We start from the raw sequence: 24,584 nt of genomic DNA on the forward strand, positions 1-24,584 counted from the left end.
CATGTCAAGTGTGAAACCCGGCATTTATTTATTCTAGTGTAATGGCTTAAATGATACGATAAAAAATCGGATTCAAAGCAATAAGGAGTACTGAAATGTATCATTTACATGGCATGACACTATTTTACAAGTGATGACGATGCATAATTATTTCAACAACTTTATTACTTTATAACAGGCAGCATTGTGGTATGGGTGTTTACAGTTAGTGTTTATGTCAATACATCTTCTTGGGAAGAAATTAAGTATTGTATGTGCTAAATTCCAAAACAAAATATGCATTTGAAAGCATTGCCAACAATTTAAGCATTGAGCTTAATGAATACATTTTTCTGTCATCTTGTTGAACATTAGTAAAAGTAACATTAAGCACAGCAATAGCACACTTGTTAAATAGGTGTTTTCACCAATATATAGTATATATGTTTATCCATGCAAAACATTTAGTTAAAAAAGCTAGGGCTGCACAATAAAATCGTTCAATACACTGTTGTGTTATTAACATGATATTTCTGAAGTTGATATTGTTTACATTATGAGCTCAATATGATCTGCTTTCCCTAAGATAACACTTTACTGTGAAATAAGCTGTGCAAGATTAAGTGTTAAATTTACACTACAATTGGATTTAACATCTACAACAGAAAAGTTCAACATTTATCAATTGAAGCCTGAATGGTAAAGACATTCCATTCTTTATACGAGAAGGTGGCAAAACTACATATAAAATATAAAAATATTTAAAAAAGAAGGGAAGGTGCTTTTTGTTGACCAATCAACATAAAAAATAAAGATGTGTTAACACAAAGCATTCATGAGGTCCATAATCGAAAGTCCTGCATTTTTGGCAAAACTTAAAAATAATGTCTTTCTTTTAAACTGACCACTGGCAAATCATGACCAAAATAGAATTTTGCAGGCAAGCGTATGTATACAGGTATCATAATCAGCCGTTTTCACAAGTAGAGAGTAACATACATATTTGATAGTATTAGTTGTTCACATCACAGTAGATTTACTTAAAGCTCGTCGGCCAGCCCTACCTCCTCTGAATCAAGCCAGGGCCAAGTGTCCCCACATTTGCTTGCGTTTCTCCTTATCTTTACATTCCCAAACTGGACTGCACATCTGTGATTACAGATGACCCATAACAAATTAACAATACTCAGTCAGTCAACGTAACAGAAAAAAAATCATAATGGAATCGCAAAGGTCACATTCAGTCGACCCTTCAAAAGACTGTGAATATCCATTAATATGTGACTTTAAAGGACCATGAATCCATATCATATCTCCATCATCGGCAAGCACTCCAGACTTCTTCTTAATCTGTCTAATACTGGCCTTCTCAAATTGATTATTGTACTAGAACAATTGAGCACAACAAGGAAACTATCATTACAAATCAACCAATGCAATTGCTTTACATCAGAATCGATCTTGAATCATCTCTGCATGTCATTATATTTACAGGTACAGTGATCCATCATTATTTATCCTTTCCTTTACCACTTGCATTGCAGCATATAAAACATAGGATTCGTGAATGGAAGCTCAACATTTAACAAGGCAATTCAATAAAGTCCTCTGAAAGACTGGAATTTGGTAAACATCTTTTAAACATCCTTTATCATAAATGTATTCAAAAGAAGGGATGATCAAATTGAGATATAATTGCAAGAAATGTAACCCAATCATATTATGATTGAATTTAAATGATCTCATATAAAGCAAGCAAACAACAAGAATTGTCGCTCTTGTTGTTTCTTTGTTTGTTTGTGTGATTGAATGAGTGGTATATAGTTCACAAATATCCGTCCGTTTCAAAAAGCAAACCAAAAACACAGCAAACAAATGTTCAACATTTCCCATGGATTCCCATAAATTCACCTGGTAGCTTATATCAGTGTTTTGCCCCAAAAATGTCACACCATAAGAGAAAAGCACCCCTGTAATATCTGTGTGAAATATAGTCACAAATTGTGTTCATCTGTGTATAGCTCTCATCACAAAATATCAATGTCTTTCTTGTTTGGTGCAGTCAGCAACTCGGGCTCCATCTAAATTATCTTTCCATATGCGACCACCTGCCAGATGTGTATGGGATGTGCAGATGTGGGTGTATGTGCTCTGGCTGGGGTGTGATGTCAAATGTTCCAGAAGATGGCTAACCTACCCACGCTTGTTGGCCGATTTCAATATCTTTACATCAACAGGAAATGTCTCATTCTACTCGAAGTGAGATTGAGTTGCCGTACAACAGCCCAAAATCCTCTAAGAATGGGCCAGCAAAAGGGTTTAGTGTTTTTACTTTTTAGTGTTTTCTGGTTATTTCTATGTGTTTAGTGTTCTTTTGTTTCGGTTAAGTCACTTCCTTAGAAACTAGTGTTTTTTGTTTTGTTTATATTCTTCAGAATTCATATGAACATTAGGTTAACATCCCAGGAATCTGCACCGATTGAAATAAAAAATTCAATGGTTCTGCATGGTTGAAGCACATGAAATGACATTGCGGAATGCCCATCTATCTATACTATGTCCACATTAATCACTTTCAAAAGAAAGCTCCCTGTCTGGGAGTTCAGTGTGATGCAACGATAAATAATGTTGCTCAATAAAAATGTAATCCAGCAAAAATACCTTCCATTTCTGAAAGAAAAAAAAAATTTTAAACCGTGACTTTGCACAAATGGGACCACTGTGGGATGAACGTAGCCAATCTTTCAATGTTTAACTGTTCATATCGGTATAGGATAAGCCCATTTAGACTGGATTTCTTTGACACAGCACACTGACAAAGCAAACGGATAATGGTGCCCCTGTTGGGCCAGGTTTAAGCTGTGATTGAGTATTTCAGGACTTTGTCGAGGACAACAGGTTGTGGAGCCAGGTCGTCGCCGAAGACGACCCCTCGCCCTCCGGCCGTTCCTCCTCCTGGGGCAGGAGGAACTGAGTGGAGGCCACCGAGGTGGGCGAGCCCATGGACGGGGCGCCGATGCTGCCCTCGTCCCCGTCCCCGTCCCCCGGGGAGTCCAATTGCCATGAGCACTGTGGCTGGTAAGCCCCCAACGAGCCTCCCTTTTCAGGCTGGGGCTCTGGGAAAGACTGGGGAGCCGCCGGGCGAGGGTCAGGGCCTGGCACTGCAGGCTGCACTTGGGGACGGTAGCCTCCCGCTCCGTCCGCTGGAGGCACGGGGAAACCCCCCTGAGGCTGCTGCTGCCCGTCCGGTGAGAACATAGGCTCGGCCCGGAAGGCGAACGACGACCCCGATGTCTGGATGCCCGTGTACGTCACGTCGGTGCGCGCAGAGTCCAAGGAGGACGCGGACGACTCGGAGGAGTCCGGGTACCGCGGTCGGATGGGCCGCTCGTCCACCACCTGGTTGTAATAGCGTATGGACATGGGCTCGTCCGTGTCTACCGGGTCGTCGCGGGCGCCCCGCTCCTCGTCCTCGTCCTCCTCGGGGATGACCACCAGCTTCTCCTTGCTGGAGTCCCAGGCGGGCTCCTCCACGATGCGCACCATGCTGTTGGCGTGGGGCTTCACGTCCAGCGGGCCCTGGAGGGGGTCACAGTGAAGTCAAGACACGGTCAAACAAACGCTGGATGTTTGACTGAGAAATACGAATCAGAGTGTGAGGATGCCTGGGCTTGGTGTGGCACTGGCACTTTACCTGTGTTCTGGACCAATCACCGGCCAGCTTGGGCTCAGGAATGTCTGGATAGAATGCTTTCTTCACCCTGGTTGTGGAATTAAGGAATACATCCATATTTAGTCTGAATATCTGATGAGCGCCACCAAGTGGAATATATCTATTACATTAAATATCCAATGAATCTTGCATAATAGCTAAACAATCAATTACAGGAATAGTACTTAAAGCTTACTCATGTGGGTCTGTAAACAAATAAAAGATGTGTTTTTGCCTTGCTTGGCAACAGTAGGTAGGGAGGGAAGGGTGAAGATGGATGAACCACATAACCGGAGCCGGTGTTGATATATATTCCCAACCCAACACACTCACCATTTCCTCTTCTTGTAGCAGACAAAGGTGACGAGGAACAGGAAGAATGTCATGGTTCCCAGCGAAGCCAAGATTTCCAAGAGCAACCAATCCGCTGTGAGGAGAGACAAGAAGAGTGTCGGTGATCAACACAGAACCTGATTAGCTGGAGCACCCCTCCCTTCTTAAGGCAACCGTCTCCTGGCGTATATTGGGTGTGGGTTTTGTTTGGTCTGAATGCTCCTTTTGGTATGCTTCCAACATGAGTCTGAGTACATCAACATCGATACCATGTCCTGCCTAAACACGCCCTTGCTATGTAAAACAATTGCTCAATCTTTGGACTTTGAACAACAATTGGGCCGTATAGAGAAAGCGATTAGTCACGGCACACTTCTGTGTTACTCCAGTGTTTACAATGTCCATGGGAGAATATTCAAGAAAGAATTTCCAGTTGAAGCTTGTTAAAATGCCTGAGAAGGCAGACGTTACAGGAAAAGAATAGAGAAGGCTGCAGCCGGTTTGGAGATGAACAACGTACTGTACGACCCCATGGTGATGGCGGTGGTGGAGCCCGTGTCCTCTCCGGCAGAGGTGTAGGCCTTCACGGTGAACTTGTAGAAGTCGACGGGTAGATTCTTCACCGTATAGCTGCGGATGTGAGGGTCGCTCAGGTTGGCTGTGGAAAAACAATCAAAAAATCAGAAAACTGTGTGACATTGTACAAAAATGTGGTATAAATGTTGCCATTTTTAACAAATGTAAATATCTGTTAATATGTAAATATGTTAACCGAAATATTAAATTGGAGGCCTTCTTAAGCATTTTTTTGGTTTCACAGGTTTAACAAGACTGGGCAATTAATACGTTCCTGACGTAAAATAAATAAGCACCTTTATTCATTCATCCGTATATATTATTGCAATATATTTGAGACTTCTATGTTTGACATAAATAATGTTTCTCTAATCTAATCAATTACTGATGGTCTTAACTTGAGGAATACTTGATTAAAAAACCCTCTAAGAAGACAATATAAACCATATCACATCGTTAGATGGCTGTCCTAATAACACTGCCATGAATAACCCTTGTAGCAGGCAGTGATAGACCAACACAATGTGATGTGTACCGATGAGCTTGAGCTGGCGGCCCATGTTGAGGTAGACGCGGTAGCCCAGGAGGAAGCCTCTCCGGTCGGCCACCGGGATTTCCTGCCAGGTCAGCTTGACTTCAGAGTTTTCCTGATTGGTCATCAGGTTAGGGACGGATCTGATGGGGACTGTGACGGCAGATAAGGAAGCAGAGAAGGAGGAGGAAAAAGAGAGCGCGAGAGAGAGATAATTTGGCATGTGTGTTGGAAGAGTTTTAATTTTAACCCCAGTACCGGGCTTAGACCCTCCCTGCCCCGTATCAAAGACGTCGTAAGGCATTAAACATATGAGAAGGTAGTCATGTGTATCACCACTAGAAAGATTAGATTCTCATCTTTTAGTCTATCATAACCATTGTTAGCTAACCGACAGACGATTCCAACAAAATTGTCCAAATTCAAACAAAATAAGAAGCATGCAACAAGAGTCATGTATTTGATAACTGTCCACATGCACATAAACAGCGATCTCTTTTCTAACCAACTAGACAGTGTTTACAAATCAATTTTTAATAGCTAAGAGATGGTTTCAGAGGAAATAGGTAAATTGCCTTCAATCACAACAGCCCTTATAGAGGGGTCAAATGTAGAAATTGTACAATGGGTTCCAAGATGTTACCTGTTGGTGTCTCATCAAGTTTTTTAAATTTTGCACTGGTTTGCAATGGCTTTATCCTTTTATTTGGAAGATTTGCTAATAAAACCTCTTTCTTTTCTCTCATCCACTTTATTGACATCAAATATTGACCGAGGTACTCATAAGACGCTGTGCTATGGCCCAATAGTATAAGGGCAATAGGTAGTGCTTGGCGGTATGACCAAAAATTTATATCACTGTATTTTTCTAAATTCTAACAGTTTCACGGTATCAGGTGTTCACTAGTGCTGCCACTAAGGACTAATTTTATAACGACTAATCTTTCGATAAGTTGACTAATCTAAGTGATTAATTTAAAATAAATTGTTAATAAATAAAATAAAAAATAATAATAATAAATAAAAATTAAAGCTGCATGCAGCATTTAACGGTGCCAAGCCTGATTCGACCAATACAACCCTTCCGACAAATAAACCATTAAACCTAACCCTAACCCTACCGACTAATAAACCATCAAACCTAACCCTAACCCTACCGACCAATAAACCATTTTTTGCATTTTTGGACTGTTGCAATAGCGCCAACTTTAGGCTGATTTAGATACAATTTGGACAGTTTCATCTTGACCCATGTACCTTTGACAATCCCAAGTTTGATGGTGATTGGGTTAAGTTAACCCTGACTTTTGACGTTAAGTAAAACTTTGAGGATTTTTGAGGATTTTGAGCCTCCGGCGGCCATGTTGTTTTGCCAATCGACTTCATCTTACTTGAGCAGTTGTAACTTTGGGCCCCAACAGCCACTAAGTTGGTCCCGCTCAAATCAAACATTGCGTCTATGAACTGTGGCGTTTTTTGTGACAGGCCACGCCCATTTCGATGCCACGCCCTATTTGAAAATATGTTCACTTCATCTTTTTCAGAATTTGATTTCAAACAACTTTTGTATTGGAGTCAAGATCATAGGAGTCCAACTTGATGTTGATATGAGCATTTAACTCTTTTCGCGTTTTAAACCACACCCCTTTTAAAAGTCATTGGCTCCTGGGTGCTTTATTCTTTACTTTACAGACTTTATTTTATGTCAGATTAAAGACCTTGGTCCATAGATGATATCTGCCAAAGGAATTTTGTCTAAGTAAAAAAACCTAGGATCCTTAGGGAATTTAGTGTTTTTAACATAATTCAAAATGGCGGCAAATCTGGAAACCGGAAGTCATAGGTTCTTGAGGCATATTTGTTCAGCATGAGGATATGCATGTGGGAACGTTGGTCCCGCTCAAATCAAACATTGCGTCTATGAACTGTGGCGATTTTAGTGACAGGCCACGCCCATTTCGATGCCACGCCCCATTTGAAAATATGTTGAGTTCATCTTGTTCAGAATTTGATTCTGAACAACTTTTGTATTGGGGTCAAGATCATAGGAGTCCAACTTGATGTTGATATGAGCAATTAACTATTTTTCGTGGTTTTTAGCCTCTGGCGGCCATGTTGTTTTTTTCAATCAACTTAATTTTACTTGAGCAGTTGGAAATTTGTGCCCCAACAACCACTGTGTCGGTCTCGCTCAAATCAAACATTGCGTCTATGAACTGTGGCGATTTTAGTGACAGGCCACGCCCATTTCGATGCCACGCCCCATTTGAAAATATGTTGAGGTTACCTTGTTCAGAATTTGATTCTGAACAACTTTTGTATTGGAATCAAGATCATAGGAGTCCATCTTGATGTTGATATGAGCATTTAACTCTTTTTGCGTTTTAAACCACACCCCTTTTAAAAGTCAATGGCTCCTGGGTGCTTTATTCTTTATTTTACAGACTTTCTTTTATGTCAGATTAAAGACCTTGGTCCATAGATGATATGTGCCAAAGGATTTTTGTCTAAGTAAAAAAACCTAGGATCCTTAGGGAATTGAGTGTTTTTAACAAAATTCAAAATGGCGGCAAATCTGGAAACCGGAAGTCATAGGTTCTTGAGGCATATTTGTTCACCATGAGAATATGCATGTGAGGTCAAAGTTTCATGACTGTAAGTTAAAGCGTTTACGAGATATGCTTGTTAAAATTTTGCATTTTTGGGACTGTTGCTATAGCGCCACCTTTAAGCCAATCAGTGTGATATTTGCTCTCTGTTAATCTTGACTCAGCCTCTACAGCTGTAGTAAGTTTCATAAAAAGCGTGTGAGCGGTTTAGGCTGTGTAATGCAAACGCGGCGGAATAATAATAATAAAACTAACAATTACAATAGGTTGCCTCGCACTTTGTGCTTGGCACCTAATAATAATACTTCATAATTAAAGCAGGCAGTCACGCAGCTATGCTTCTCGCGTTTACACACGCGTGCATGTCGGGTTTAAACGCACCCACTACAACTTGCTTATCTTCAATCAAAACAACATCAAGTAAGTGATGCCACACGCAGTCGTACCATGCATGTTTAGAAGTGCAACATTGAACACGGTCCCGTCTGAAACAGCCGCGCGGCGCAGCATTCCAAAGATTGTGTAATCAGATACCGGTATGGCGGTAACATAAATAATACCACCCAGCACTAGCACTAGGTGGTATTCACTCTAAAACATTACATTTATTTCAGACGAAAATAAAGTCTGCCACTTAGCTGTGTTCTAGCTTTAATCACCCAAACCAAGAAGTATCCACTTGCACAACCATCTCACAGATGCTTCCTCTCTTTTGGCACCAAGATTACAAGATTACACGTACAGAAGTTACTCAGAAATAGGCTTAGTGATAAGGGGTTTAATGTTTTATCATGCATCAGCTCAGTGGGTTCTCCTCCCGGTGAGGGTGAGGGTGGTGGTTGGGTGGGGGGTCTCTGCTCACCAAGCTCCTGTATGTATCCCTCCCAGCGCTGCAGCAGCTCTGTGCTGTCGGGGGAACAGCCGTAGAGGGAGATGATGTACCGCACACCGTCCAGGAGGGAGTCTACACGGAACACGCACACACACAGCAACACACCCTAGATTACATCACTGGAGAGCCGTAACCATGGGTGAACTAATACACTGTGTTCCATGTTTCTGAGTTGCATTAGAATTCTTTTTGGGGAACACTTTTCTTTTAATTCCCTTTTCATTTCCTCTTTTTGACCACACATATTTCTATGACTTTTTTCACATCCCTTCAACGACTACCTCCCGTTATACGGCTTGGGTATAAAAGGACAGAAGGGATAACAGATCGATAATAATTAATAAATTGCAGTTTTACCTGTTTTATCTGCAGAACTGACAGTTCAAGTATTTGTTAAGTTAAAAAGGTTATTTCATCTCATGTGATGTTCAAAGGCACGGCTGTCAGGCATCTCCCGCCACTGCAAGACTGACGTGTGTACCTGATAAGAGGGACACGTTGGTGCTCTCGGCGGCCACCTTGGTCCAGTGGACGGGGCAGTCGCGCAGGCAGGTGGCGTTCTGCCACTCCACCACGTAACCCTGGCTGGCGTTGGCGTCGCCGGCCCAGGACAGAGGTAAACCTCCGTTCGTGCCCATCACTCTAGGCACGGGGCGGGGCTCTGAGGAGTCTGAGGAGGAAGGGGCCCAAGGGGGGGTTCAGAACCACAGCATTTTTACTTTGATTTTCTTCCATTTCTTATATCGACTTTTCTCTTTTAGTGTGAAAGTTAAACGCTTCGAGCACCGAAAATCCCCTCTGCTCTCCTGCACCGTCCAAACACACCGACTGCATTTAACGCCGAGGCACCGAACCACACGCCACTCGGACCTTACCCGATTTAGGTTGAGGGAGGACGATGCTCGCAGGCGGTGACAGGCCGGCCGCGTTCTTGGCCGCGAGCGTAGCCACGAGCTTGCCGGCAGCGGCCATGTGGGTGAGGTTGACGGGTGCCTGGTGGGTGCCGGGGGGCAGGGTCTCCGCGTGCTGCACGTTCTCCTCCGGGCTCCACAGGGTCAGCTCGTAGCCCGTGATCTCTCCGTGGCTCTGCCTACGTGTCAGGGGCTGTGTGTGTGGGGGGGGGGGGGGGGGGGGAAGAGAGAGAGAAAGAGAGAGAGAGAGAGAGAATAAAGAGGAAGAAAAAGATAGGGAGGGACAGAGAGAGAAATAAAGAAGAAGTAAGAGAAAGGGAGAGAGTGTGAGGAAAAAAAAGAAGGGAGGTGAAGAGTGTAGACAGAGATGGGAAAGTCAAAAGACGGAGAACAAAGGAATGACAGAATAAGAGATGATTGGTAAGATATAGGAAGTGACTACTCTTTCATCCAACTGCAAATAACTGGACTCTGTTTTTTTTTTACCTTCCACATGACCTTCCCCATGACATTCCCAGTGTTGTCCTTGTCTAGGGACACCCAGAGAGCAGGAGCCTCGGGCACTGTGGGTGGACAAGGTATAGCACGGAATCAGACATAGCATGTAGAGTAAAGAACAACACAGAAAGAACTGAAGGACTGAAAATGTACTGTATGTTTGAACTGTGATTTGTGCTTTTACTGAGTAGCACTAACAACAACTTCTACTGTATTTTTTATGAATGAATAAAAAAAGAATATATATATAGATTGTGACGGGCCAGAGGACCGCACAGGAGAAGTGCCGGCTCGGCACTCGTCTGGCCTCCCGGTCAGCTGGTTACACCTACATGCACACACGCACTACATACATTGATGGTCTGACATGTATACTGATACCGTGTGAAATCCAGAAGATTAAGAAGATCAATACACTTACTGATAACACACAAAGAGTGGACTTGCGCCAAACAGGAAGAGGCACCAGCTACTGGCCATAGCTAAGCGGCTAACGCCACAAACATCCTGCACTTTACTTTGCGAGTTTTGCACAACGTCAATGGACATTTTAACCCGTTATAAGAATGACAAAACGATTAAGTTACTTCGATGCATGTTGCACATATTTATTGTCGTTATTGTAGGTAAGGCGCCACGCTTACATAGCGAAATAGATTGGGAGTTTAACACCTGTGGTTTCTTGTGCGGCTCCTGCGTCGACGGGCAAAGGATGCCGATGAGGAACAGGGACGCAGATATTGGTTCCGGGCGGAACTAAGTCCGGACCAACAGTGACTTTACTATGGGGGAGTTCCCCGTGGAATCGGCCTTGATCAAGCCTTCTGTGGTGAATTTCGTTTCATATGTTTAATTAGCTGAATGTGAAGTAATATCGTAATGTTTGTAAGGGCAGGTGCAATCTATGTGTTTTGTCTCAGAGTTTGTTTTGTTGTTGGTGGCACAATTGATTGTTGAATGTTCCCCTGTCTATTGTTAATGGTGCTGGTCGCCTTGTATATATGTCTCCCCTGGTTTTGTTGCAGGTTAGTAGGGTCTGGCAGTGTCCATGGTGGACACTGGTACAACTCTGAGAGTTGTAGTTCTCTGCGGAAAGAGACTACAACAGAACTTAATGCCGAAGTAGTGAACTGTTGACGTTTTATAGTTAATTACTTTTGTTTGTATTTTCTTTGCTTAATTTCATTTTCCTCATTTTTGCATTTTCATGCTTTTGGACCTTCCAATGCTTGACCAATTTGTTCAAGCCTTTTTTCATTAAAAACATTGTCCTAAGCCACTACTGCCTCTGCTTCCTTGGCCAAGCCCACAGTTTTTGTGTACGCGACCCCGCTCGGTTCCGTTACATTGATATATAATACTTATTTACCGTCAATGCCTGTTCTGACTGCCAGTGTTTTGCTCCAGGAGCCCCACTTCCAGAAGTTCTGCTGGGCTCCACAGCTGACCCTGACTTGGTACTCGGTCACTGGCTCCAGGTCCAGAAGGGCCACCGACCTCAGGCCTGCACCAGAGAAGGTCCGCTGGTGACACGCATGAGGTCCATTTCATCACTCACCATAGAAACCAGACAACGTCCAGTTGTGTTTTGCTGTCATACTAGAAAGCCCCACCCAGATATATGTCCACACTAATTCAGGTCAGTAGTTTGTGTTTGCTTATGTACACGATCAAATCCCCAAGATAAGACCTGCGACTGGGCACCAAACAGAAAATGCAGACAGCACGGGATCTGAATTTCCTGTGCTGACCATTGTCCTGCGAGTGCCAAGTATAAAGCACGCTGTTACCTTTTTGATGTGGCCGTCGAGTGTGATCTCCACCTGACAGACCAGGGCCAACGGGGCGTAGGTGGCGTACTCCCAGTCCCACAGCAGCGTGGCGTTCCAGGCATGGGCCACGGCGGTCAGGTTGGCTGGGGCAACAGGATGCACTGGGAGCAGAAAAACAACCGGGTCGCACAAACAATAGGGTGCCATGGTTTTACATATCCACCAGAGCACATCCTCTTCCTGCTCGGAGTAGGAAAAGAACGGCAATGACTGGGGCCGGAACTTTATGCCTGATAATATTAATCATCATCATCATCATAATAAACCATTTACAAAAACAAAGTTGACAGGCACAAAAACCCATTCAAAGATGACAATGAGATCAAAGACAATGTAACAGAATTAGAGATTACAATGAAAAGCTACAACTCTGTCTGACAAACCATATGACAAAACATAAAACATTTCATCAATGATAGTCCAACATGGGTATGGCTAAAAGAATGACACATGTCGGTTGTTGACGGATATCATTTTACTTAATTAGAAAAATAATCCAAAAAATGCAACAAATATACATGTTGAAATATTCTGCACTGCAGCTGCCATGCGATGAGACCACTCACCTCTGTGTGAGATCTGAGCAGAGTAGTTCAGGCTGGACTGCCCAAGAGGGTTCCTGGCTACCAGGGTCCAGTCACCTGCCCACTGAGGTAGCCTGCACTCCGTCGGCGGCTTCTTCAGGATGGCCTCTGCACAGTCCCTGCACAGAGGGAACCAGACATTCAGAACGATATTTATATACTGTATATATATATAACTACTGCTACAAAAGAGAGACAAACACGAGCAACCAGATAAATTATATAGTCTACATAACAATAATATCCCAAGTTCCACTGACTGCTCCTTGCTCAACATTAAAGGGGACTTCATGAAGGATTTGTACATGGGTAAATCACTTTAAATTGCCAATAAATTAACAGGTTGTAATTTCCCTTAAAAAATTACACATTCCCTGAATAGTTTTGTTGCGTAGAAAAGCATCTGAACCGGGCTGGTTTCCCCGGGGACAAGGAAGGAAGTGAGGTCTAGGCATGGTAATGTTAAAAATGCCTGCCCTTTCATAACTTTCATTTGCTTGTGTTTATTCACGATTATAACTAACATAAGCTATGATTGTTATGTCTAAACCCACAGAGCTCACACTATAGTGCTCTGATTGTACCAGCTCCAGCAGGCTGCAGTTCACTTACCGACCAAATAGGCCAGTAATGAGAAGGAATTTCAGATTATTACACATGGTAAATAGTACCCATATTCAATATTGACCAGGTACAACTTGGTCAATTGTAAATGGTAAAAAAATGACTGTTGAAACAGTCTTGTACTTGGTCACAAAACAAATACAGACAAATGGCCATATATTTCTCTTGTCTATGAATTGTAATAAAACAATGTAAAAATTGTGTAATAGTTTTGTCAAACAACTGATATATATATATCCACACAACATATGTGCATTTGTGTGCGTCTATATTACCTTCCATTGAGTGTGTAGAATGTCCTTCGAGAAGCATGCAGGTGTGTGTTTCCAGGGCTCCACTGGCAGGTCACAGAGGTCAGGTCCCGGGTCTCACACACTAGATCCGTGGGCAGTGGGGGGTCTGGTGAAAGACAAAGAGCAGGCAGGTCCCGCTTGTTTATTAACAACAAGGTGGCAAAAAAGATGGGTCTGATTTCCTAACCCTTTTAAATCAATGTAAAACCTGCCGCGCACTGCAATGCTGCTCGTTCAGCGGTTGCATAGTGTTGCGTGTCAGATATGCAAACTGTGTTGGATTTGGCCTGAAGATTAACAGCCAATAAAAAATTTTTCCCTCTGAACAATTGACCTTCTGTATTTTACAAACCAGAAGCTGTAGTTCTAATTTTAATCATGTACAAAAACACTTACTCAATAAAATTCGTAATTGGTTTGAAAGACTCATAACGTAAAACAAACAACAACAAAAACTGACGGACAGCTTTAGACATGTTATAAATGTGGATTATTGTCTCTTCCACATCTCCAACTTACATCCGACAAACACCACGGTTCCCGTCAGCATCATGTTCAGGGCGCTGCTACAGATCACATTGGTTCCCGTCAACATAGAGGCCGCCTGATTGGTCTTTGTGGTTGCATAGCTCCGCCTACTCAACCGCACCACATTCATTACAGTGCTATTGTAGCGAATGCTGCCAAAGCTCTTGCCCTCTCCCACAATGCAACAGACAGTGGTGTTGTCTCCGACCAGTACCACTGGGTCCTGAGGGAGCATCCTAGACCCGCTCTGGCTGGGGTCATCCAAACCTGGGGGGGAATGAGTAGCGAACATTACATTATACATAGAAAAATTCAAATAACACAGATCTCATTCAAGCCATTTCAGGAAAAAGAGTGTTTTCTCAAACGCATTTCTCAAACACGTTCCGCATGTTGTTATTAAAAGATCGGCAACCCATGTTTACTGACGGCGTACCGGCTCAACATTTTTTAGATGTGTTTCTTGGTGATGTGTCACGCAGTCGTTTCGCAGACAAATAAAGTGCCAACCTCGATATATCACAGTGGTGCTCCAATCGCTGGTCTTCTCCCCGTCTCTGGAGCGCAGTCGCACAGACAGAGACGTACATTTAAGGGGCTCAGCAGAGGTCCAGTTCCAGTGGTGCCGCCCGTTTTCCTGGGTCGCTGTCACAGTTTCCTGAATGCACATAGCAGCACACGATGCCAAATGTCAAGAAACTTTGTGAGATTGAGATTTGTTTGTGCAAATGTGGGTGTGCCCGAGACAATGTGTTTCATTGGCATAACCAAGGCCAGCGGCTCACAAGGCTTGCTTTACTGCGGCCATATGCCACACTTGATTTAAGGGGCCCCGTCCCCAGGGACATTTCTCATCAGTGCTGCAGGTAGAAATATGTGTGTGTGTGTGTGTGTGTATAATAAATATTGTCATTTCATGCTTTGAGTTTATTCACTTGTTCTGCACATGACAAGCAGATAACAAAGTTCATGACGTATTTTAAAGTAGCTTATCTTTAACTCATAACTCATTACAAATATGTATTTTGTAGTATTAGACCAACAGTGCTTTGACCCAAGTGTCAAAGAACTGTGGCTTTTAATAATAAAAGGGCATAAAAGGGACATGAATGTGGATATGAATGAACCTGACCGCAATAAGGAATAAATTACATAAAGAAAATAAGAAAAGCGAAGCAAAGTAAACCAAAATGAAATGAACTACCGGTGACCTTACATAGAAGACGGTTTCATTGAACTCGGTTCTCAGAACGATGAGGTCAAAAGTGCTCGCTGTCCCTCCGAGCCAGGAAATGTGGAGTTGCTGACTGCGATGTGAGTCAGTATTGGCTGACAGGTTCACCTCTTGGGGTGTATCCAGACCTACAACAACAAAAAAAGGTAACACAAGAGGAAGAAAAGTGTTTTAATAAAGGATTATTCCAAATATAAAACTAAACACATATGTCCAACATTGGAATATAACTCGGCCACTCAAAAATCCAAGACGGGTAATTTTTTAGGTTTATGGTTGGCACTTTGGTTGAAAGAATTTTTTTTTTTCACAAAATAATAGGATACCGTTTTCAGATTCCTGGTGGAATTTGGACCTCATTGAAGACACATTGGTCCAGTTGCCCTTACTTGCGTTTTTAGTTTAGAATTGGCCATTAAGGGTCCAGATGAAATGGTCATCATGTGTCATTTTCTGGTCGGGTTCAACATTGTGTAGAAGCCTTTAATTTTAACAGTTCTGGATTTCAGTCAATAGTATTCCTATCATAATAATAATGCATTTGACAAACAACGTTAATCAAAGAATGTATATTGTGGGTTCTCACCAGCATTGCAGTGGCTGTGTGTAGCAAACAGGCTGAGCAGTGTGCAGATGAGCCACGGCTTTAGCTTGGGCATATGGCTGGAGCTGGAGCCAGGCATGGGCCGGGCACGGGTCATGGTTGCAGTATAAGGGGCTGTCTGCGATGCTGTTGAGGTACTGGTCCGCTCTCTACGGCCACAGAGACATTGACATCCTGAAGGACACGTGGTCCAGATGGGGTCTGAGGATACCTGTGAACAAAACAGCAAAGAAGGAAACAATGATTGAGTATATAAGTCATATATTAGCAGCAGTTTGGTTTGATGGATAGATTATTCATTTATTTTTTAATTTCCTAGTTTAGCGAAAATTATTTTAACAACATTTTTCTAGCTATCAAGATAATCAGACATTTATTTTGGTCAGCCAAGTATTACAAGGATCAGCCAAGTATTACACTTTTTAGTCATTATCATCTTATTTTATGATACATTTTTAATGGTTTTCAAACGCTTGGGAGAAAACAAGTATTAGTGGAATTAGGGAACTCAAGGACAAAAGTAAGAAAAAGCAAATGGTCAAATGATGGTTAAGAGATTAATGGTAACCATTTCGAGAAGGGCCCTTCGACAACCACATAATTGTAATACAATAGTAAGCTGGGAACCAGCCATGAAGCAGAAAAACAGCATCAAATTTCATAAACCCTGGGTTTATGGAGAAGTCACATACTTTGAAGAACTAACTTTGTTACAAATTAAATCTGAAGCCACAAGACTGTGGATATTTAAAATCAGTGTAACTCATAGTGTTCTGCGTAAAAATGTGATTTGTGAAATGTGCAGTTTAGTTATTTTTCCCCCTTTTAAAGTATTTCTTGACTTTAAGTCACCAATGAGGCAAATAGCATGACAGAAAAGTACAAGATAAATCACATAATATTTTGTTATATTTGATGCAGCTGATACCATCCAGATAGCTTAACAATCTTATCAGGATGGGGGACCACAACAGGCTACAGGTCAAGACGGAGACAATAGTGGAAAAGTCACAACCCTCCCTTTTCTCATGCAAGGAATGTTGCATGTTGTGTAACACAACATAGGGGGGTTTTCAAACAAGTGTGGTCAATTCAAGCTTGCTCTTTCCCCATATTATTGTCAAACTCTTGAAGTCCGGTATGCACAAATTTTGAAAAAATATTTCATTTTACACACAGCTGTTTTCTTACATCTTTGATACAATCAAATTTGGGTTACCTCATTATTCTAAATTTCAAACTGGTATTTGAAAAATATGTTTAAAATTTGTCTAAATTTAATTTTCCATTTTTTAACTAAGTTTTAATTTGCCTTGCTATACAATCTATACAAATTGTTTGCAACTTGAAAGATTCATGACACAACAAAATGCCTAAGAATCTCTCCAAGGAGCTAAATACATGGTTGGCCATGTATTTTATGTTTTATGTTTCAACTCATTGTTGACAGAATGTCTGTTTGTTCAGTGAAGGTTCACTGAGCTGATACCTCTCTTATGTCAGAAAGACCAACTATATGATTCTCAAATAGACGATGGCGGCTCAACAATGTCTTATCATAGGTTAATATGCAGTAGCACTTGAGCCATTCGGTTCTCAAGAGCCTTATTCAAATTTCAATTTGGCTATTCCCCACTATTCACGGAGCCTGAGGTTTTTAGTTTTTAGTATTTTAGTTTTTAGTTTAAGTATATCCTACACGTGAACACTCCAAAAATAAACAAGATAACACTTTTTGCCCGGATTTATTTGTTTTTATTAGCGATTTATTTGTTTTTATTAGCGTGACGAGACGACCGTCATGCGCGATGAAACGCCACTGCACACTATGTTCCTGTGTGTGCAGCCTCCGCCATATCCTATCAGGATGCAAGGTCAGTCTCTCCCAGGGGCGGTACACGTGGCGTCACAACCAGGTATTAGGGCTGTCAACGAATATTCTAAATTCAAATATATATTCGAATAGTTTTTAGGTTTTAGAACAGACATTCAAAGGTGAAAATTAATATTCAAATGTGTCAAAGGTGCAGCTGTCTGCTTTGCGAGTGGGCGACCAGAACAAGACAAGAGACAAGAGTCAAGCGACAAGAGTCGGGACCTTAAATTGCTTGCCGAAACTCTTGATCAGCACTCAGCATTTGTTTATTATTATTATTATTATTATTATTATTTATTTAAACCAGTATGCACAGAGAAAGTGAGGGGGAGCGAGAGAGAGAGAGAGAAAAAGAGAGTGAGCGAGCGAGAGCGAGGTCTGCGGTCTTGGCCATTAGTTAATTTACTTATTTTTGTGTAGGTAATATGTTGTCAAATATGTTTAAACTTAAATAAACACCACCAACATCTGCAAACTATGTTTCAAATAACATCTCAAAGTTCTCTCCATGAAAACATATTGTTTGTAGTCAAGATTACCTAGAACAGCCTTGAAGACATTTTTCGTAATTTTGCTAGTCCATGCACTAGAAACTGACTTTGTACCATCAAGGCAAAGAGACCAAAGCAAGTTACCCACATTGGCAATATGCAGAAGGCTTTCAATTAAGCATGCAAAAAGCAGATGGCCATTGGGTATGATGAATAATATATTGCTTTCAGAGATTCTCTTAAAGAAGATTTGCCGTGAATATACTCTGTCATGACAGCAGAAAAATACTGAGTGCCCACTGGTGTGTGTGTGTGTGTGTGTGTGTGTGTGTGTGTGTGTGTGTGTGTGTGTGTGTGTGTGTGTGTGTGTGTGTGTGTGTATTTGGGGTGGGAAAAATAATAGATTCTTCGATGCATCACGATTCTCTCTAGAACAATTCCGTCTCAAAGCAGATTAGTTAATAATCTGAATTGCAACATTCTGTCCGCCTACTGCAGAGCGCTACAGAAAACCCTCCTATCTGCCTGTGGGTTCTCTGCGCAGAGAACCGACTTTATCCAATATCAAATATTAGACAAGGTAATTCATCTGTTGATTGTCTTTAATGATCTTCACAAAAGTAGGAAGTGATTAGCAAACTGAGTAGCAAACTCAGATGTATATATATTTTTGAAAATCCTGCATGGAAATGTACAGAAAAAAAATTGTTGCATCGAGTTGCATCAATAATCGTTTTAGAATCGAATCATTGACCTCTGAATCTGAATCTAATCCTGAGGTGCCAAGAGATTGCCACCCCTAGTGTGTGTGTGTGTGTGTGTGTGTGTGTGTGTGTGTGTGTGTGTGTGTGTGTGTGTGCGTGCGTGCGTGTGTATGCAAGTATGTACAAGCACTTCATTGCTTGTTATACTCACTAAACTGCAATGGTGACTTTCAATTATCTGGTTTTTCTAGAGACAAGCAGGGGCAGGCCTTCAAAAGGCAGGGTAGCTTGAAGAACACGCTTTCCAACACAAACCTCATTGCCAAACCCATAAGACAACATTGACTGGAACACCTTAGTGACCACAGACAACACACACACCCATTACAGAAAACACCTGGCTTGTCTGATGTGCAACATGGTCCTTCTATAAAGACAACACACATTACCCATTACAGTTGGAAGTAGAAGTAATCTTCTTGTTAAGATCGCTCTACCTACAGGGAGATGAGGGCCACAGACTTCATTATTACACTGTCATGAACATGATTCAACAATTGTATTGTACTCATTAAATATTACAATTTTTAATTGTCATCAATTGTGTTTCATTGCCACTGAATGAATCATAATGACCAATATAATAATATATTATAATAAAGTGCATGCATAATAGTGACTATATATGTCTGTATGTGCGTTATCAAACTACCAGTGTACCCCAACCACTTGATTCATGGCTGCCAGTATGTGCCAGAACTTTCACCGCAATATCATCATAGTCTGAATAAAGATGAGAATACATGCCCAAAAATAGGTATCCTATCCTTACAGTTTTAGTCCAAAATGGCCACATATAGCAAGGTAATAAGTAGTCAAATAGCTTAGCATGGAAATGTCAATGTTTTACTAAATTATTAATCTATGGATCACTATGGGCCACTGTTTATAGGCAAAATGAGTTGTAGGGCCTTCCTGTTTTCAAAAAGATTACAGTTAAGATGCAAATTTAGGTCTGTTAAAACTAAGCATTAGCAGCTCAGACAGAGATTATCTACAGGTTGCACAAGTGATACTAACCTCTGAACTCTGGAATACCATCTTTTTTGGTAACATCTGAGTCAGAGGATCGTTACAAATCTTGTCACACCAAGTTTACGGTGAAATACAATTATCCTAAATGAATGCACAACTATACAAACAAAGAATACATTTTGCTTGGAGGGGAAATAAAATTATGTTTCCAAATGGGACCCAAGACATCCATTATGTGCTCTAGGTAGCTAATGCAATCTACAGACCATGGGGAGATAAAAAGTGTAGATTCTGGGAAATCTAACCACGAAACTGATAGCTACAAATTAAAAAACACACACACACACACACACACACACACACACACACACACACACACACACACACACACACACACACACACACACACACACACACACACACACACACACACACACACACACACAAAAAATCAATCTCTTAGATTTTCTGGGACGCTTGGTATTGCAGAAAAAAAACCTGCAGATTTGAAAACAGACGCTGTTACTATAAAAGGTGCATTGTCACCTTAAACCAGTGGCACACGCATCCAAGGGCTAGGAACAATACCAGACCAAGAGATTCCTTTGGGATAGTCTACTGTGGATGGCACTGGCAGACTAAATCAATACATTCAAACGTGATCCATCTAAAAGAAGCAATGGTGCAAGTCACTTGCTGTATATTTACTTTTGCTATTGCACAAAACACACAGACAAGTAGCAACAACTCACGACTGCTAGGTTTTTAAATAGAACCCAAAAAAGTAGAGGAACTGGGAACAGAACAACATCTTCAGAAGATTGTGAAAGCAGCAAACAAAGAATTCCCAAATGTTTGAGCATTCACCACTTTGCACAGCGCTCTTTTTCAGTTTTTTTTTTATTTATAGACTTGCCTATTTTTGCTTCTTCTCTTTTGAGCCTTATGGACAACTGTAACCTACCTAGTGTAGCAAAGGCACACAGCACAACTAGTGTTTTTTGACCACATTGTCTCCCCTCAGGGCCGTTCAATTTCTAACTTTGCATCATCAGCAAATAGATGTTGGGGATTGAACACGAAACATACTATTATAAACAGCTTTTTGGAAAAGCCACAGTTAAACAAAACTAAGTGTTTTTTTGCATATTGGTCTGAATTGAGACAAATAAAAAAAATGAAAACATGCATCCATCGTAGGCTGAGACAGAAGTCTGTAATTACCCTGTCGTAGTATCATGCCCACAGCTAAAATAAATGATCCAACGACACACTGCTTCCAGTCTATGTGTCGCAACTGGCGACATTTAAAAAAACAGATTCTAAAAGTAGCCTACTAATTATGTCTGACCTTTTGTACTGGCCAAGCGAGAGGCCGGATGTTGGGGAGAGAGTGCAGCAGAGACTCAGGAGAGAGAGGATAAGAGAGTCAACAACTATGCGACTCTCTGGACTGTGGGACAACTGTGTGTAATGCTGCCGATGTGGCTCTTTAGAAGAGAGGACCGATCACCAATCTCTCTCATGGGTGACTGACTGTTGTGTTTGGAACATTACCAAGCATGTCTTTCCTTCCTTACCTTGATTTTTTTCTAATACAGTGGCAGAAACCATTAAGTCCCTTTCAGTCTTTTCCATTCTAAATGTTTTCTCTGTGCTGGACACAGGAAGCGAGTGAATGTTCATGAGGAAAATAAAATAAACCAATCTTCTCCATCTCTTCCACTGTGCCACAAAAGGGACTGACTCACAAGGGAACTTACACAGAAAGACCTCCTTCACCCCCCCAACCTCTAAAGAAACAAATTGTATTTATATAAACTAAATTACTTACTCAAAAGGAAAATATCCTAACTACTGTAGTCTGCTTCTTTCTGCCAGGTGAACGGCATGTTCCCTCAACGTGTTTACATCTGACAAATCATCAAAGTGTTTTCTCTATTCACTGGAAGCTGTACATGAATTGTGTTATTTTTATTCCCTTTTAGGTAAAAAATAAATAATAAATAAGCTTTTATTAAATGGTTACTATAGACCCCTTTTCTGTAAGTAAATAATAACATTCTTTTGTGGGCAGGGCTTAGGGTGGAGGGAGAAGAAACGTTGAACGTGTAGCAAACAAAGAAAATCAGAATCAAGGACACACACTATCCTTTTTATAAATAACTTGGATTATGTATTTTTACCTGCCAGAATGCCATTGGTTGGTAGCAAGTGTTCCTTTTGAACACTGCCAGTCACATCTCTAGTCACAGAAGAAAATATACTTTACCAGAGGCTGTCTATATTCGAAACAACCAAAATGGACTGAAATACCGGAATTTGTTGACAAAGAAAATTATGCTAGCCTGCCTGCAAGCATTTTGCTTTCTTGAGAAACTATATTGTTTGGCAGAAGAATGATATGTTTTCAAAATATTATTGCATTTTATATTGCTCTGTGTTTATTTTGTAAATTTTTTCCAGAAAGTCTTTAGTAAGAATTTAAGTAACCGTTAAGGTGCATTCACACCAAAAATTAAGGTGCGGCGTGAATCCATACACATATGAATATAAAGAGGTGAATAGTCAAATTTTTGGTTAATTGATGAATGTGTACGAAAACCTGGATTTCACAGGGAGCACTTTGTGCAAGTTGAAATATTTGAACTTCTTTGAATTTCGCCTGATGCTTTGTCGGATAGCCTATCAGCGTTCACTCCCTGAAGTTCAGATTGAACAGCAACATGGAGGAGAAAGTGATTGTTGAAATTTTCAGACTCCCAGAGCTCTGTAATATCTATAAAATATAATCAAATATTCTATATAATAGCACGGCCAAAAGCTGTGTGACTCCAGATGATATTATGAACCGATAAACGACTGTGTTGGGTTCTCCGAAATCTCTGGTTCTTCATCAACAAGAAAATGGTTGAGAATGACTTGGCAGAAAAAAGCGCATGCAGAGCGAATATTCGCTTTTGATTTTAACGCAGTTAACTGTTTTAGTATCAATTAGAAACGACCCCTATCGATTCTAAAATCACAGTGAACCGCGGCCTCTCGTAGCCTGGGAACAGATGAATCTCGGGACTCAGGAGCTCTTTACTCTGCAAATGAGGTCAGACTACCCTCCCATACAAAATATTTCTGCCTGGTACGAAATGGAACGACCAATCACAGCCGTTAACACAAGTTCTAACTTAACGACTGCAGTCAAACTTTTGTTGAGAAGAAAGATGTTTTTTCGTCGCTTTTCGTGCTGCGGTCACCCGCTTCGTTGCTATGATTGGTTGTAGGCCTGTCCAATTGCGTAGAGGCATTTTGGTCTGCGCCCGTTGGTGACGCCCTTAGGAAATCGAAAATGAACCGTTCCAGACTAATTGCAGTCTACAATACGTCTGGCGATGCCAGGCTAGACCTCTCGTGGCTTACAGAATAAATAAACAATTGTGGTATACATAATTTATATATCAATGGTCATTCAACACAGTAATAGAAAATATACACCGCACAACGTTTATATGACTTCACTAAAATCAGGACACTCATTTTGAAATATGTGTTACATCAAACATAGACCTATGCATTTTCTGATCGGTCGCTTGTTTTGCACAAATATGACCGACAAATCATAAACATACAGTAATTTATCAGTGAAGGGCTTCTTATCACAGGTCCGCTATATGTACTCTCAGCTAAGTGTAGAAAATAACATGGTTGTGATACTTTAAAACACAAACGCAAGAGTCAACTTACAATCTATGACTTATTGTATTGAATTTGGACCTATAAGTAAAGCAGACCTCTGCTTGACTAGGCACCAGGATTGAATCATTGAAGTTATGATCTTGACTGTCATTATCACCATCACAATAAGACCCATTGATGGATAAAATGAACGACATTCATTCTCAATTGTCTTGGTTGTAATTGTGCACCACATAAGCTACATAGTCAAGTTAAAACATAATTAAAACGCAACTTATTCGGTCAGCGTCATGTACCATTAGCAGTAGCACGTTTCAGGCCCCTATCATATGTTTTGACTACTGTTAGCATGCTAATTTACGGAATACAATCCCTACATTAATCACAAGTGGACGGTTGACCGTTGCGAAATAGTGTAGATGATATTTACCTCTGTAGCTATCACAATCCGGTACGTCTTCAAATAATTAGTAAAGAAAAAAAGGTCGATATGTTTACAACTAGAGTCTCTTGCTGGTTATCCCGTCCCAATGTGATTTTCCATGTCACTTCGGATGGGGTTACTGGAAAAGGCGGGGCGTGACGTGACGCAGACTGCACACCATGTTGGATACAGAAGTGAGGGACATTGCACAATTTAATATGATCTGACAAGACACATGTTTCCTCAAACGTTTGATCGCTGTTTCCGACCAACAAATCATTTATCTACACAGCATGCTTGCTATATGCGATGTCTCCAAGACTGCACTGCGGCAATAACTGTTACAGAGCTGGCTCTTGGCTTTCTGTCTGTCTGCCCGTATGTTTGTCTGTCTCTCTATCTTTATATCTATAGGCCTATATCTAACTAATCTGTCTGTCTGTCAATTTTGCATTTTTTGATTGTATGATTGACTTGTGTTTGATTGTTTGATTGTGTTTCAAAGCAATTAAAAACATGTGTAAACGGCCTACATTCAATGAAACACAAATACAAGATTCAAGAGTTTTATTTGTCACATGCATACAAGTATAGGCCTACAGTGAAATGAAAAAGTGACAGTG

The 24,584-nt window shown here is 41.1% G+C and overlaps 1 protein-coding gene across 1 annotated transcript; it reads right to left on the reverse strand.

The window, feature by feature from the left end:
- Positions 1–147: 147 nt before the first annotated feature.
- Positions 148–24,091, reverse strand: lifra (LIF receptor subunit alpha a). Its single transcript, XM_084468414.1, has 18 exons — positions 23,968–24,091; positions 15,724–15,952; positions 15,120–15,265; positions 14,414–14,561; positions 13,895–14,170; positions 13,358–13,481; positions 12,441–12,577; positions 11,833–11,975; positions 11,412–11,565; positions 10,031–10,107; positions 9,509–9,737; positions 9,115–9,303; positions 8,604–8,705; positions 5,136–5,285; positions 4,545–4,682; positions 4,025–4,118; positions 3,674–3,740; positions 148–3,558 (listed from the first exon to the last, which is right to left on the reverse strand). Exons 2-18 carry the CDS (start codon positions 15,836–15,838, stop codon positions 2,854–2,856), a joined length of 2,994 nt encoding a protein of 997 aa, XP_084324540.1. The 5' UTR covers positions 15,839–15,952; positions 23,968–24,091; the 3' UTR covers positions 148–2,853.
- Between the last annotated feature and the right edge of the window lie 493 nt (positions 24,092–24,584).

Source organism: Micromesistius poutassou, assembly GCF_964030765.1.
Source record: "Micromesistius poutassou genome assembly, chromosome: 5".
In the NCBI taxonomy this organism is placed as follows: domain Eukaryota; kingdom Metazoa; phylum Chordata; class Actinopteri; order Gadiformes; family Gadidae; genus Micromesistius; species Micromesistius poutassou.